Raw genomic sequence first — 14232 nt, 5'->3', positions numbered from 1 at the left:
GAGGAGCTATAAATAAAGTCAGTGAGATGTAGAGGTACATTGTTGGAGGACCTTCAAGGTCAGGACTTGTAGTTATATTTGTTAAGCTGATCTCTAGAAAGCCTTTGGTAGCTTTTAGCAAAGGAGTGACATGATGAAAACTATATTTAGGAAGGATGGTTTGAGCAGCTGCTTAGAGTGGAATGGAGAGAAGCAGCAGAGAGATCTGCTAGAAGCTGTTACAGCAGCCCAGTTATGAGGTAATAACAACCTGGACAAGGGAAGTGACTAGAAATTTAAAAAAAAAAAAAAAGAAGGGAAGCAGATTGCAAAGAAGAAGCAGAACAACTTGGTGATGAATTGAATATGGAAAAAAAGGAAACAGAGGAGCCTCAGATTCCAAGGATCTAAGCTTGGGAGAGAGTGATGGTGGTTGATCGTGGGAAAGAGTGACTTTTAGGGGGTAAGATTTTAAAGTTTAAGGCAAATTAAAGTAGTTGCATGACAAATATTTGGTATTTGATTTTCTTGTTTCTGTTTCCAGGTGGGAAAACAGGAGACATCTTCCTATTTTCCTCCCTTTGTCATAAGTGATAGTCTAAATTATAAATTATTTATAGCTGCCCTCATTTATTCTTTATCTGCATTACTCATTTTCTTCTAATAAAAATTCAAATTCATGCCCCAATAAGACTCCCAACTTGATTTATTATGGTAATGATCTTATGACTTCTTTTTTAAAAAGACTTATTATTTAACTCATCTTACTTTATTGAAAAAGTTATTGTTCTTAGACTTAGTAATATCATTAGCATGATCATGAGAATCAATAACAAGTATTCACATCTGCTATTTTGAAATTTGAATGCATTTGTAGTTTTGGGGAATGTGTCTTTATTTAAAGTATGTAAATAATGTATTCACAAATTTATTATGAAAATCACTTGTTTTGAGGGGAATATTTACTTTCAGATTTTAAAACAAAAATTTAGATAATCATAATTATGTTGCTGTCTCTAGATATCATTAGTGACAACTGGTTTAGAAACATTCTCCCAGAAAAGAACATTTTTAGCATTCAATCCAAACTACTCTACTATAAAAGCCTGTTTTCATAGAGCTTAGTATTTCTTTAATTGATTTTTTCCTTGCAGTGACATTTTTACTTCATATTATTTTTGGAAGTAATATTTAAAAACAGAAGTGTTTTTAAATGAATTGTTCTTTTTGTGGGTATGCAGCATCCTACCTGTTCAATCTAAACAGCTTTATAATACTTGTCAGTGAATGACAGCCACTTTAATCTTCAACTGCAGTATAATATTGTCTTATCTATGTTTTCAGGGAAGAGAGGAGTGGTGGATCAGTCAGAATTAACCTTAGATTACATCATCAATAACAATAATAATAATTGCTTATTAAAATTCCTTTCTAGCTTTATTTGTGTGTCCTTGAGTGAAACCTGCTTCTATTCACCTCTTAGCCCCAAACTCCAAACTCTTAGTACTTTTCACTTCCTTTGATCCTTGACCATATCTTACTATGCATTGTATTTATTTTGGATATCTCTCCTTTTCCTGTGTAAATTATAAACTTTTTGGGAAGAAAGATAAATAAAACACTCTGTCTATCCTTGGTACCTAACTGCTACCTTACAGCATAGTAGCAAATAATTGACTGTTGTATAAAGTTTTCATTAAGATAGAGATGTTGAAGAAGGAAGTAACTCAGATTTCAAATAAATAACTGACAGTATGGTGTGTGTATTGTTCTGTCTACTTGGGGTAGAGCTACATGGTTTGGTAAAGGTTTATAGAAGGCCCATTACTATTTCCTATTCATTAAACCTTGAAAGATTTAAGCGAAAATAATTTCAGCCATCATTCTTCTGACAAAAGATTTCAATGTGCCATTGAACAGACCCTATTTTCAGTGGATTTTAAAAAGTAGGAGTGGAAACAACTGAGCTTAGTGGTATCTTTCATAATAAATAAAGGTGTTGAATACAAGATTCTGTAGTTTTCTGTTATGTGAAGCCACCAACTAATAGAAATGCAATTCAAAGACAGAAGTGTGCTTACAATACTGTGAGAGAGGTAAGCTTTGGGTTGCATCTTTAAGCAAAATGCAGAGATAATAAAACTTGTCTAAAAAGTAAATAAGTGCTATGGAGAAAACTATAACTGGTTTTACTATTACTAACTGTAATAGAAATATAACTGGTTTCACTCTATTTAAATAAAGTACCATATTTTAAACCTGTAATAGACTGAAGGCAGTTAGTAGTCACACATAGCGTATTTAGAAAACTTTATTCTTTTGAGGGTCTTTTGCTTGTTGATTAGCAAGAATGGTAAATGCCTGAACTACCTGGTCTTTGACTGTAAGGAAGAAAAAGTAACCAAACCATCCCCTACCAACCACCACTCTTCTTTGGTGGAACCTGCTTAGAATGAATTTTCTTTTGAGCAAGTGATGGGATGGGAGAGAAAGGGAGGAGGAGAATAGGAATTTTTGTAGGAAATACAATTTTTAAAAATCCTGTTCATAAGAAAAAAATGAATTATGATCAAAATGTGTTTTATCTTTTTAAATTGAAATTTCATCCATGGTTTTAATGGGGTGTGTGTGTGTGTGTGTGTGTGTGTGTGTGTTTGTGTTTGCATCCAAGTGATTTTTAGAAGACTTTTCAAATATTGGTTCTGTCAGTTGTTCACCAGTGACTGTAAAAGTGAAACAAAGGATACAGTTGTTATAATTTATTAAGCGGCTACACATTAGTAGTCCTTTCTCCTCCTCACCCCTTCCTGAGTCATTTACTTTATTGCCTGTGTGACCTTGTAGATGTCACTTTACTTTCCTAGGTCTCAGTAGCCTTATCTGTGAAATTAGTGGGGTTGGACTGGGTGATTTCTAAGGTACTTTCTATCACTGACATTCTTTCATCCCCTGAAATTCAGTTTTTCATGGAAAATGCTTTTTGTTAGAACTTAACAAAATTTTAATTTTCAGATGTTAAAACTCAAAGCTATCAATAGTGAATGGGATTATCATACCTAAATTACATCTATAATTTAGGCATATGTACTTTTAAAGGTATATATACTTTAAGTATTTTATATATGTATGTGTATACATATGTATACACAAATATTTTCTTAAAGCATATATACAAATACACATACACTCTTTAAAAGAAAAATTCACTTAGGCTACCATAGGACCTCCTTCCCATGAGATTGCCAGTAGAATGGGATTTAAATTGATTTGATTTGAAACCCATTTCCTTCTGGTTAGTTCCTTGTAATAGAAATAACACAGTATCATAAAAAATACACAGTGTCTATCTTCAGACAACTGACTTAGGAATAGCTTTTACTTTACCCATCCCATTGTTTCTTTCCATGGGCTCTATCCCTCTCCCTTTAACTCCCAGTTGATCATCCCTAAGGGGCTCTTTTCTTCACCTTTCCTCTATTATTAGGAATTGTTCTCTTCTCTTGTTACAGATTGTTTGCTGCAGTTTCATGCTAGCTGACTGATTGTTGCGTCATTTTCATTCCTTGTTAGTCTACCCTTCCACTCTCAAGTCCATCTCTTTTAACTTCCTTGATTGTTAAGTTCTCTTTGCCTATTAGGGACAAGACACTAAGTTGTGAGGTATAGTATTTGCCACCCAGTTGCCCTCCTTTATAGGGGTGGGAATAACCGTGATTTCATCATTGTAGGGAATTCCTGGTATAGAATACCAGAGCAGATCTCTAACTTGGGTGGGTCCTGCATGACCTCCAGCCACTGGAGGGAAGAGGAGAGAAGAGAAGAAGAGGCCATTAGACCATTATGCCTGGCTTATCTTCTGCCTTATCTTTATGAGTCTTTTTCCAGCTTGGTTCCCAGCCTCCAGTGAGTGTGGGAGGGGGAGAGATAGATGCATTACTATTGTAGCTTCTCCTTTCTGACATCTAGCCTTTGGGGGAAGAGGAGAAGCACCATTCTATCATCCAGTCTTCCAAGGGTGAGATGAGGGGAAAGAGCATCCTTTTATCAAGTTTCCAGCATGGTCTCTTACTGCAGGTTTAGAGAACATCACTGATCTTATACAGCTCCAAGTTCTTGGTTCTTCACCTGAAGTGCTCAAGACTCTTAAAGGACTCTTCTTTGAGATCACAATGCTGTTGATCTTGAAAATATCACAAAAATGTCCCCTTAATGATTAACAAACTGTCTCCCGTCCAGTCATACCCTCCTCATCCCAGTGATTCTGAAACCCCATAGATCATCACCCAAACGTCATTCCCCATCCTTCACTGCCTGATTCCTTATTCCCTTCCTCTCCAACCCCCTAGCCCTCCAAAAAGTCTCAACCAAAAGCTACACACTTCTTTTATTGTGCCCTGTAGCATGTGCGCTCCATAAGACAATAAACTTATTTTCATCTTGAATCTTTTCCTTTCCTACTCCTTCTTTCGTTTGGCTCTCACTGAGACCTGGCTTCTTCCTGATGACACAGACTCCCTGGCCACAGTCTGCAGCACTAGCTGCACTTTGATTCATTATCCCCCAATCACTAGTCAAGGTGGGGGAGCTGGAATACTTATTGCTCCCTATGGCTACTTCCAGGTTCTCTCCCTACTACCACCACACATATTCACATTTCCATCCAATCAAAATTGGTCTGTTATCTCCAGGATAATCTCTTTTCTTCTCCAATGAATTTGGTACATGGCTCACAGACTTTATTTCCTCAACTCCAGCCCTCAATATACCCATTAATACTTCCTCAAAAACTCTAAAAATCTCTTAGTTCATCAACCACTCATTCCCCATAACTTACTCTTCTACTTCACCTTAGCTACACACAGAAACAATCATAGCCTTGATATTGCCACCCAGAAATGTTCTACCTCCAGGTTCATGAACTCTAAAATTCCCTTATGTGATCACAATCTCTCCCTCTGCCCTTCCAGCACTAAACTCTGATCTTTATTTACATTGTGATCTCCAATCCCTGGACCCCTCAGTTCTCTCCCAGGCTGTCCCTGCTTACACTAGTCTCTCTCTCTTCCTTTCCTCATCTTGTCCACTTGGTGAGCCAGTTCAACTCTATGTGTACTTTTCTTTTTACTCCCTTGTCCCTCTTATCATATAGTTGATTGTACTTCCAGGCAGCGTTGGATGACCCCTCACCATCTTTTGCCTTTACTCCAACACATGTGCTACTAAACACAGCTGGAGAAAATCATGCAATCATTCTGACTAGCTCCACTACAAATTTGTTACATAACATCAATGGGGCCCTCATTGCTGCCAGTCCTAATCCTTCACTATCCTACTTACCGCTGTGGCTCTTTAAGCTTTTTCATCTCTCCTTAGGCCTTCTATGCCCCCCCCCACTTTCTCAGCTGAGAACCTTTCCTCGTATTTTACTGAAAATACTGAAGCCATTCACTAAGAGCTCCTTCTTCTGTCCTCCTCATCTCCCATCACTTGGATGGCTTCTATAAATCTCTCCTTCAACTCTTTCTCACATGATGAGGTGGCACGTGGCCTTGCCAAGTATTTCCATTCCATCCTGTCTTCTTCAAGAGATTGCCCCCCACTGCCACCTCTGTTCTCTCATTCATTCTCTCTCTATCTACCTGATCCTTCCCTACTGCCTACAAGTATGCCCATGTCTACCCCAGGTTCAAAAAGCTCTTGCTTGATGCTTCTAGACTTATTAACTATCATCCCATATCTCTCCTGCCTTTTGTGGCAGGTCATCTACTTCTCTCATGTTCTGCTTAGCTTACAGTCTGGCTTCTGACTTCACCATTCAACCAAAATTGCTCTCTTAACCCTATGGCCAAATCCAATGGCCTTTTTCTCAGTCCTCATCCTTCTTGACCTCTCTGTAGGCCTTGACATTTTCTTCATATTCTCTTCTCTCTAGGTTCTTTTGACAGTACTCTCCTGATTCTCCTCCTGCATAACTGACCACTCCTCCTCAGTCTTCTTTTCTGGATCTTCATCCGGGTCATGTCCATTACCATGGATGTCCGATAGGATTCCGTCCTGGGCCCTCTTCTCCTCTATACTATTTTATTTGGTGATCTCATTGACTGCCCATCAATTAAGTCATCATCTCTATGCTGATGATTCTCAGATCTACTTACCTAACCTTTCTGCTGACCTCTAGTCTTACTTCTCCAACTTCCTGTTAGACATCTTGAACTGGATGTCCTGTAGATATTTTAAATTCAACATGTCTAAAGCTAAACTCATTATCTTTTTTCCTCCAAAACTTTGCTTTCCCCTGCAAACTTTCCTATTATTGTGGAAAGAACTACTGTCCTCCCATTCACCCAGGCTCACAACTTAAAGAGTCATCCTCACCCCCCATAATCAGTCTGTTAACAAGGTCTGTCCCCTTTGCTCAGTATGCCCCCTTCTCTCCTCTGATACTGCCACCAGCCTGGTACACGTCCTTATTTCCTCATTCCTAGACTATAGTAGTAGCCTGCTGGTTGATCTGCCTGCCACTGGTGTTTTCCTACTACTGCATTCATTCTATTAACTGTTACATTCTCCACTTAGCTGCCAAAGTAATTTTTCTAAAGTGAGAGTCCAGCCATGTCACTCCCCTACTCTGTAAACTGCAGTGGCTCCCTATCACCTCTAGGATCAAATACAAAATCCCTGTTTGGTATTTAAAGCCCTTTAACCTGCACCGCGACCCCAGACTCCTCATTTCTTATACCTTATCCCCCTGCTGTTCCTCAAACAAGACACTCCATCTACAAGTTTCCCAGGCATCTTCTCTGACTGTCTCCCCTGCCTGGAAGGCTCTCCTTCCTCATCTCCACCACCTGGCCTCCTCGGCTTCCTTCAAGTCCCAGCTTAAATCTCACTTTCTACAAGATGCCTTTTCCATTCTCCCTGAATTTTAGTGCCTTCTCTCTATTGATTTATTTCCTATTTATTCTGTACATAGCTATTTACATGTTGTCTCCATTAGATTGTGAGCTTCTCAAGGGTAAGGGCTGTCTTTTGCCTTCTTTGTATCTCCAGTGCTTAGCATGGTGCTTGACACATAGTAGGTGCTTAATAATGTTTATTGATTGCCTTATTGCAATTTATAGTCTTGGTTGCCAAAGGCATTTGAAAAATTAGGTGCCTAGTTCTCAGATGAAGAAATTAAAACCATCTACAGTCACATGAAAAAATGCTCTAAATCACTATTGATTAGAGAAATGCAAATCAGAACAACTGTGAGGTACCACATCATCCCTATCAGATTGGCCAACATGACAAAACAGGAAAATGATAAATGTTGGAGAAAATATGGGAAAATTAGTACACTAATGCATTGTTGGTGGAGTTGTAAAATGATCCAGCCATTTTGGAGATTAATTTGGAACTATGTCCAAAGAGCTATAAAAATGTCCATACCCTTGGACCCAGCAATAGCACTTCTAGGGCTATATCCCAAAGAGATCATACAAATGGGAAAAGGACCCATATGTACAAAAATATTCATAGCAGCTCTTTATGTGGTGGCAAAGAATTGGAAATTGAGAGGATGCCCATCAGTTGGGGGAATGGCTGAACAAGTTGTGATATGTGAATGTAGTGGAATACTATTGTGCTATAAGAAATGATGAACAGGCTAACTTCAGAAAAACCTGGAAAGACTTGTATGGTCTGATGCTGAGTGAAGTGAGCAGAATCAGGAGAACATTGTACACAGTAACAGCCACATTGTATGATGACTAATATTGATAGACTTAACCCTTCTCAGCAATACAAGGATCTAAGAGATCTCCGGAAGTCTCATGATGGGAAATACTATCCACATCCAAAGAAAGAACTATGGAGATACTATTTGCTATTTTTTTTCCTTCTGTTGTGTTTTGTTTCCTCTTTCTGGTGGTTCCTCCTGTTGGTTCTAATTCTTCCTTACAACATCACTAATATAAAAATATGTTTAATAGAATGTATATGTGTAGCCTATATCAAATCGCACAACATCTTGGGAAGGGAGGTGGGGAGGGAGGGGGAGAAAAATTTAAAACTCAAAAGCTTATGGAAGCGATTGTTGATAATTCAAAATAAATTAATTAAAAAAACTAAATAAAAAGAAAAATTAGGTGTCTAATTGAAACCTGCTGCCTAACCTAACCAAAAGAAGAAGAAAGTTTAGGAAGGATGTCATTGGATTATAGATTTGTAGCTAGAAAGGATCTTAGAATATCTAGTCCAAACTCCACATTTTGTTACGCAGCAGAATTTGAATACGGGCCTTCCTGACTTTAAGGCCAGCCTTTAATCCACTACTGCATGCTGCCTGTCTGTCTTATTTTTCAGACTTCTTATGCAGCCAAACTAAGAGTGGGTTCAAGTAACTTACTATGATAACTAGGACAATCTGGACTTTCAGTTTTTAGGTGTCCTTGAGAAGTATAATCGAGAAAACCAGTATTGAGTTCAATCCAGAGTGTCCAAATGAAGTATTCTTTTTGAATTGAGAATACTCTGTATCTAAAATAACTTGAAATTTAGGGCAGTAAAAAAAAAATAAGAAAACAGTTTGAATACTAAAATATCAATAGTGAATAGCAATCCTAATGAGATGTTCTCCAGGCCTTCCAGTTTCCTATCTATGAATCTTCCCCCTTATGCCTGGAAGTTACTGGACACACATTTCCTGCTTTGGCTCTTTATTGTAAATGTTATTATTGCTATTGTTATTTTTAAACTCCTTCATTTATGTATTTTTGAAGTGATAAGAGACAAGAGGGAGGGGAAGGGAAAGGAAAGCTGTTGAAAAGGTAATCTTATTTCAGGTATAAGAATGCTAGTTGAATAGTCCATGTAGTAGGAAAGTACATAAACTTAGCTAAAAATTGCACTTTTTAAAATTTCTGTTAAGAAGATTTAGGGGATATAGTTAGTGATGAGGTCAGAAGCCAGATTTCAGAGGATTAGAAGAGAGTAAGAAGAGACAGTTTTCTTAAGAAATATAGCAAGTTAGGGAAACAAGTGAGCATGGTAGGATCAGATCCGGTTGTTGTAAAAATCTAATGAGTTAATGTAGGTAAAACAGTCAGTAAACCTTAAAGTTTGTAAAAACCCTACTGTATGTAAATACAACCTCATTTACTATTTATAAATACAGGCTATTATTATCTAGAATAGTTAGGGCCAAAATGTCAGAATACTTGAATTGATTTTGAGTGTTTTATTTTTTAAAAATTACTTTAGCTAAATCACAAGTAATTAACATTTTGAGCTCTTTTTAACTGTTCAAGCCATGAAATGACCCTCTCCCCAAAATGGACCAAATAGAAAAGGAGAATAACTGAGAGGGTGGGTTTACTTCTAAGATACTCAGTCCTGTTTGGAGCTGCACAAAACACTAGCACCTAGCTCAGTAGCTTGCTTAGAGAAGGAAAATTAATAAATATTTGTTGAATGAATGAAAATCATTGCCCTTTTCCTTTTGTCCCTGAACTATGAATATTAATACATCTATTGAAAATTTAGTAAATAGAGGAGAAAGACTTTTTATAATAAAGTAGACTATAGTTATGTGCATTTAAGGACCAGGTACAGTTTGGTTTTACTCTTTGTATCTTTGGATGCACTCTTGTAAATTATTTTCTAGTTAGTTCATAAACACTTATTAAGTACCTACTACATGCCAGGGGCTGTACTAAGCTCTTGGGATACAAATAAGGAAAAAGAAAGACAGTTCTTGCCCTATAAGGAACTTATAATTTAATGGAGGAAGACCCCATGCAAGAGGAAGCTGAGGAGGAGGTAGCTGACCCTGGGGCATGACGGAGAAATCAGAGGAATGGGGCCAGGTGGGAAGTGAAGAGATGGCTAGCCTGTGCTCCTCCTTAAGTGGAGGTTTTGGAACCCACTGGTCCACCCTGCAATTACAGGGGGAGAGGGGACTGGTGGACTGAAATTTTTGCCTACCACTTCTTGTTTTTTTTTCTTGAGATGAGATTCTGGGTTTGATATTTCGTCTTAGACCATAAAATAATGAGTGTTTTTGGGCATCTTTAAATTGATTTAATTTGTATTTGATTTAGACTTTTGGTATACATCTGGAAATATGATAATAGTAATAGTGGATAGATATAGGTAATAGTAATAAGTAGTTTAAATGAGTAATTTCAGGGATCACTTTAATTCTTCATGTTATTTCATTTATAGCTATAAGAAGTATATTTCACTGGCTCATAAGTGCTTAGGTATAGAGCTGGAAAAGGGCTTAGAGGTCATGTAATTTACTCTCCCCTCTCCCCTGCAGATGAGAGACCTAAAGCCCAGAGAAGCTGCATAAACTCTTGCTTAAACTCATATAAGTAATAACTGAAGATCCAGGATATGAATCCAGGTCTTATGCCTCCAAGCTCATTTTTTCTGTTATAGATTACTCTATTCTTTAATTCCCCTCCACTCAGTAGCCTTTATTGCTGTATAGTTGTTTTAGTTGTGTCTTCCTAACCCCTTTTGGGGTTTTCTTGGCAGGGATACTGGAGTGGTTTGCCATTTCCTTTTCCAGCTCATTTTACAGATGAGGAAACTGAGGCAAGTAGGGTTAAGTGACTTACCCAGGGTCACATAGCTAGTAAGTGTTTGAGACCAGATTTGAACTCAGGAAGGTGAGTCTTCCTGACTCCTGGTCTCTCCACTGTACCACCTAGCTGCCCCACCCAGGAGCTTTAAAAACCCCTTTATGTTATCCTTAGCATCCTTCACCAGCCTCAGTTCATTAGGTTTGAATCCTGATTGAGATGTTCTAGATATGTATTTTCCTAGGCAAGTCACTTAACCCTCTCTGAGCTTCAGGTCTTCCTCGTCTGTAAAATGTGGAGTTTGGACTAGGTATTCTAAGATCCTTTCTAGCTACAAATCTATAATCCAATGACATCTTTCCTATAGTTTTCTTCTTCTTTTGGTCTGTAGATCCCTTGTATTTAAAGGGTTGGACAAAATTTGGTTCGATTGCCTTTGTTTTATCGGTAACCTTTTTCTGTATGTACAATTCTTAAAGATGTCAGATGTCACCTTTACATTCCATTTTAAATCTTTAATGACTGACTGACTGAATGAATGAATGAAGCCTTTATTAGCCTGTCAATAAACAGTTATTAAACACCTAGTCTGTGCCAGGCACAGTGCTGAGTGCTGGAAATACAAAGAAAGGCAGGACATCCCTGCTCTTCAGGAACTCACAGTCTAATGGGGCAGAAAACATGCAAACAAGTATGTACAAAAAAGCTGTTTGCAGAATAATTTGGAAGTAATCATCAACAGAGGGAAAGCATTAGATTTTGGTGGATGATTGGAGGTGGGGAAGGGAGGGAGTTGGGAAAGGCTTCCTGTAAAAAGTGAGATTTTAGCTGGGACTTGAGAAGCCTACTTCCACCTGGAGGGAAGGAGAAAGAGAGAGTATTCCATGTATGAAGGTAGCCAGTGAAAATACCAGGAGTCAGAATCAGGAGATACAGACTGTCTAGTTTGAGGAGCAGGCTGAGGCCTATATCACAAGATCACAGATGGGGGGGGGGGTGCACGGTAACTGGAAGGTTGGGGAGGAGGTCTGATAATCTTTGCAAAGCACTGTGTTAAGTAGGCACTGGAGATAAAATTAGAAAAGTATTCCAGCCTCTGGGGAGCTCACAGTCTAATGGGAAAGACATTGCATATGGAAAGTTCTGGCTTCAAGTCAAATGGAAAGGTCCTTTGGTCCTTACCGTATAGCAGCAAAACAGATGGAAATGCCTAGCATAAATAATAACTATTTATGTTATCATGCAGTTGGAAGGCATGGACAGAACTGACTGACCACGTCACCATTCAATGTCATTTCCACTGAAAAAGTCATATCAGTTTTTTGAGGTTGTACCATGTGACATTGCCAAGGTTTTTGGTGACAAGAACTTTATTTTCTGTAACTTCAGTAGATATATCTGTAGGAGCACTGGACTAAAAGCATTGGTGTTTAATACTCTCAGCCAGGTGAAGCCCACCCCTCAAAATGCAGAGGAGTCCAATCTGGGTTGAAAGCAGAAAAGTTTTATTAGGAGGAAAATCAGACACTAGTGCTGAGGCTTCCTGTTTACAAGGTACAGAAGAGCCCACAGCCCAGGAGAGGCAAGGGAGATTTGTGCCTGAAAACCACAAAGGGAGATGTTGGGTAAAAGAATGGACAGTCTATCTCAGGAACAGGGAGACACAGAAGTAGAACATTTTGCAGAAACAGTTGACCACAAAACTGGTTTGGGCCAGTTTAGGGGGCACAGCTCAGCAAGATTAGCCAGTGAACCCCTACAAAAGTGTCTGGGAGCGAGCAAGACATTGGCTCACCGTAGGCTCCTGATTGGCTCCTTTCAACAAACAGGCTTACTTTGTGTCCAGTGCATCTGCCTGGTAAGGTAACTCATAGAAAACAGACGTTAATCTCAGGGGCACTTCTATAATACCTATATTGAACACTATATAGAAGACAATCTGTTTTTATAAATCTTACACTATTGGCTTTGGTCTTTCTGGAAATATGTAAATGAATGCACTTACTGTATGGCTTCCCCTCCAGAGAAGCCTCTTGATTTCTTGGTCAGTGTTTGAGGGAATTTCATCTGCCTGAGGTACTGAAGAATTTTTATCTTTCCATTGCCAAGGTTTTACTATCATAATAATTTATCATGCTTTTAAAAAGGGGCACCAACATTAACACAGGAATAATTTTTGTGTTTCCTTGACAGAAATCACAGCCCATTAATGAGTTTTGGAGCCAGCTTTGTCAGTTTTTTGGTAAGTTGATCTGGGAATAGAATAAAGGGAGAAGAGAATAGATAGGTTCTATAAGTCTGTTCTTTCCCTACTGTTTGGAAAAGATCATAGAGAGTTTGAAATCAAAAGTAAGCCTGAATTATTAAACAATGTCTACTGGGTCATTTTCCTTCCTTATTTTAAAACTAAGATGTTTATGAATTTTCTACTTTTGGATTTTTATATTTTCTTTATTTAAAAAAATCAATTGTTAAAACACAGATACAATTGAAAAGGCTGCCCAAGAGAGAAAATTCCCTCTAGGATTATTAAAAGGGATGAGATTTGAGTTTAAGCAATAAAATTATACTCTAATATAATTGTGAATGTGAGTCAGGATAGTCAAACCAAAGTTTGCCAATTATTGTCACATTAGAAGCCCAGCTATAGGAAATTAGGGAAGAAGGATGGAGCTTGCTTATACAATAAATTGAATAGTGTTTAAGAGTTCATAATTTGGGTACTTTTTATTAACTCATACTTAGAAAAGTACAAGATATCATGCAAACAACATTTAAACCAAGTATATTCTTAAAAATGTTAACAGTAGATGGATTTTTACAAATCATTCCTTACCTCCAGTTATAAATTGGTAAGTAGAGGCATAAACAACAGGAAAGAAAAAAAAATAGACCAGCCTGCAGAAGGAGGAGGAGTAGTAGTAGTAGTAATAATAATAATAATAACAAAAGTAAAAGCAGCTGTGATATTTATATAGCATTTGCTATGTACCAGGCATTATACTAAGTGTTTTAAAACTGTTTTCTCATTTAATCCTCACAATACTGTGGGATATAGGTGTTATTATTATCTCTATTTTACAGATAAGGAAACTGAGTCAAATGGACGGTAAGTGACTTGTTCAGGGTCACATAACCAATAAGTGTCCGAAGCCTAGCCTAATTTTTAACTCAGGTCTTCCTGACTACAGGCCCTATACTATATCTACTGCACCACCTAGCTACCTCAATTAGCGTTAGCATTACCTCATTAGTATTAGCAAAAAGTGGAGAAACAGGAAATGGTATAAACCAGAAAAGCAAATAAGATGGTCAGTGTTACTACTTTGGCTACTCTATTGAAGAAGAATCTTGCTGCATAAGAAAATCATTAGATACTAGGATTCAGAGAACCTTTTTTTTTTCTCATCTTTTTTTTTTTTCTACGCACTTACTAGCCAAGTGACCTTAGATAAAGTACTTAATCTCTTAGCTTCGCTTTTCTCATATGTAAAATGGATGTGCTGCCCTGTCTTACCTCACAGAGTTATGGTAAAGGTTAATGGAGATGGGTGGTGGTTTGGGTCTTTTGTTTGTTTGTTCATTTGTTCATGTGTGAAAGTACTAAAGGATGTGAAGGAGTATTAGAGATGGTGATAGTATTGATAAAGATTATTATTATTGCCTTTTCTTCTTGCCCCTG

The 14232-nt window shown here is 37.8% G+C and overlaps 1 protein-coding gene across 3 annotated transcripts in view; it reads left to right on the top strand.

Moving 5' to 3' along the window:
• LOC114031700 (tetratricopeptide repeat protein 39C) overlaps positions 1 to 14232 on the top strand; it is a 112418-nt gene that overhangs the window by 20715 nt on the left and 77471 nt on the right. For 2 of the 3 annotated variants that reach the window (XM_027846853.1, XM_027846854.1), the window contains exon 2: positions 12744 to 12792. In XM_027846853.1, coding sequence (XP_027702654.1) covers positions 12744 to 12792 — 49 coding nt within the window. Of the gene's footprint in view, positions 1 to 12379; positions 12409 to 12743; positions 12793 to 14232 lie in introns of those variants that run through there. The other variant, XM_027846855.1, reaches the window with a different exon arrangement.

Source organism: Vombatus ursinus, unplaced genomic scaffold (assembly GCF_900497805.2).
Source record: "Vombatus ursinus unplaced genomic scaffold, bare-nosed wombat genome assembly UNPS02015255.1, whole genome shotgun sequence".
Classification (NCBI taxonomy): domain Eukaryota; kingdom Metazoa; phylum Chordata; class Mammalia; order Diprotodontia; family Vombatidae; genus Vombatus; species Vombatus ursinus.
This window is presented reverse-complemented; position numbering and strand designations above follow the sequence as displayed.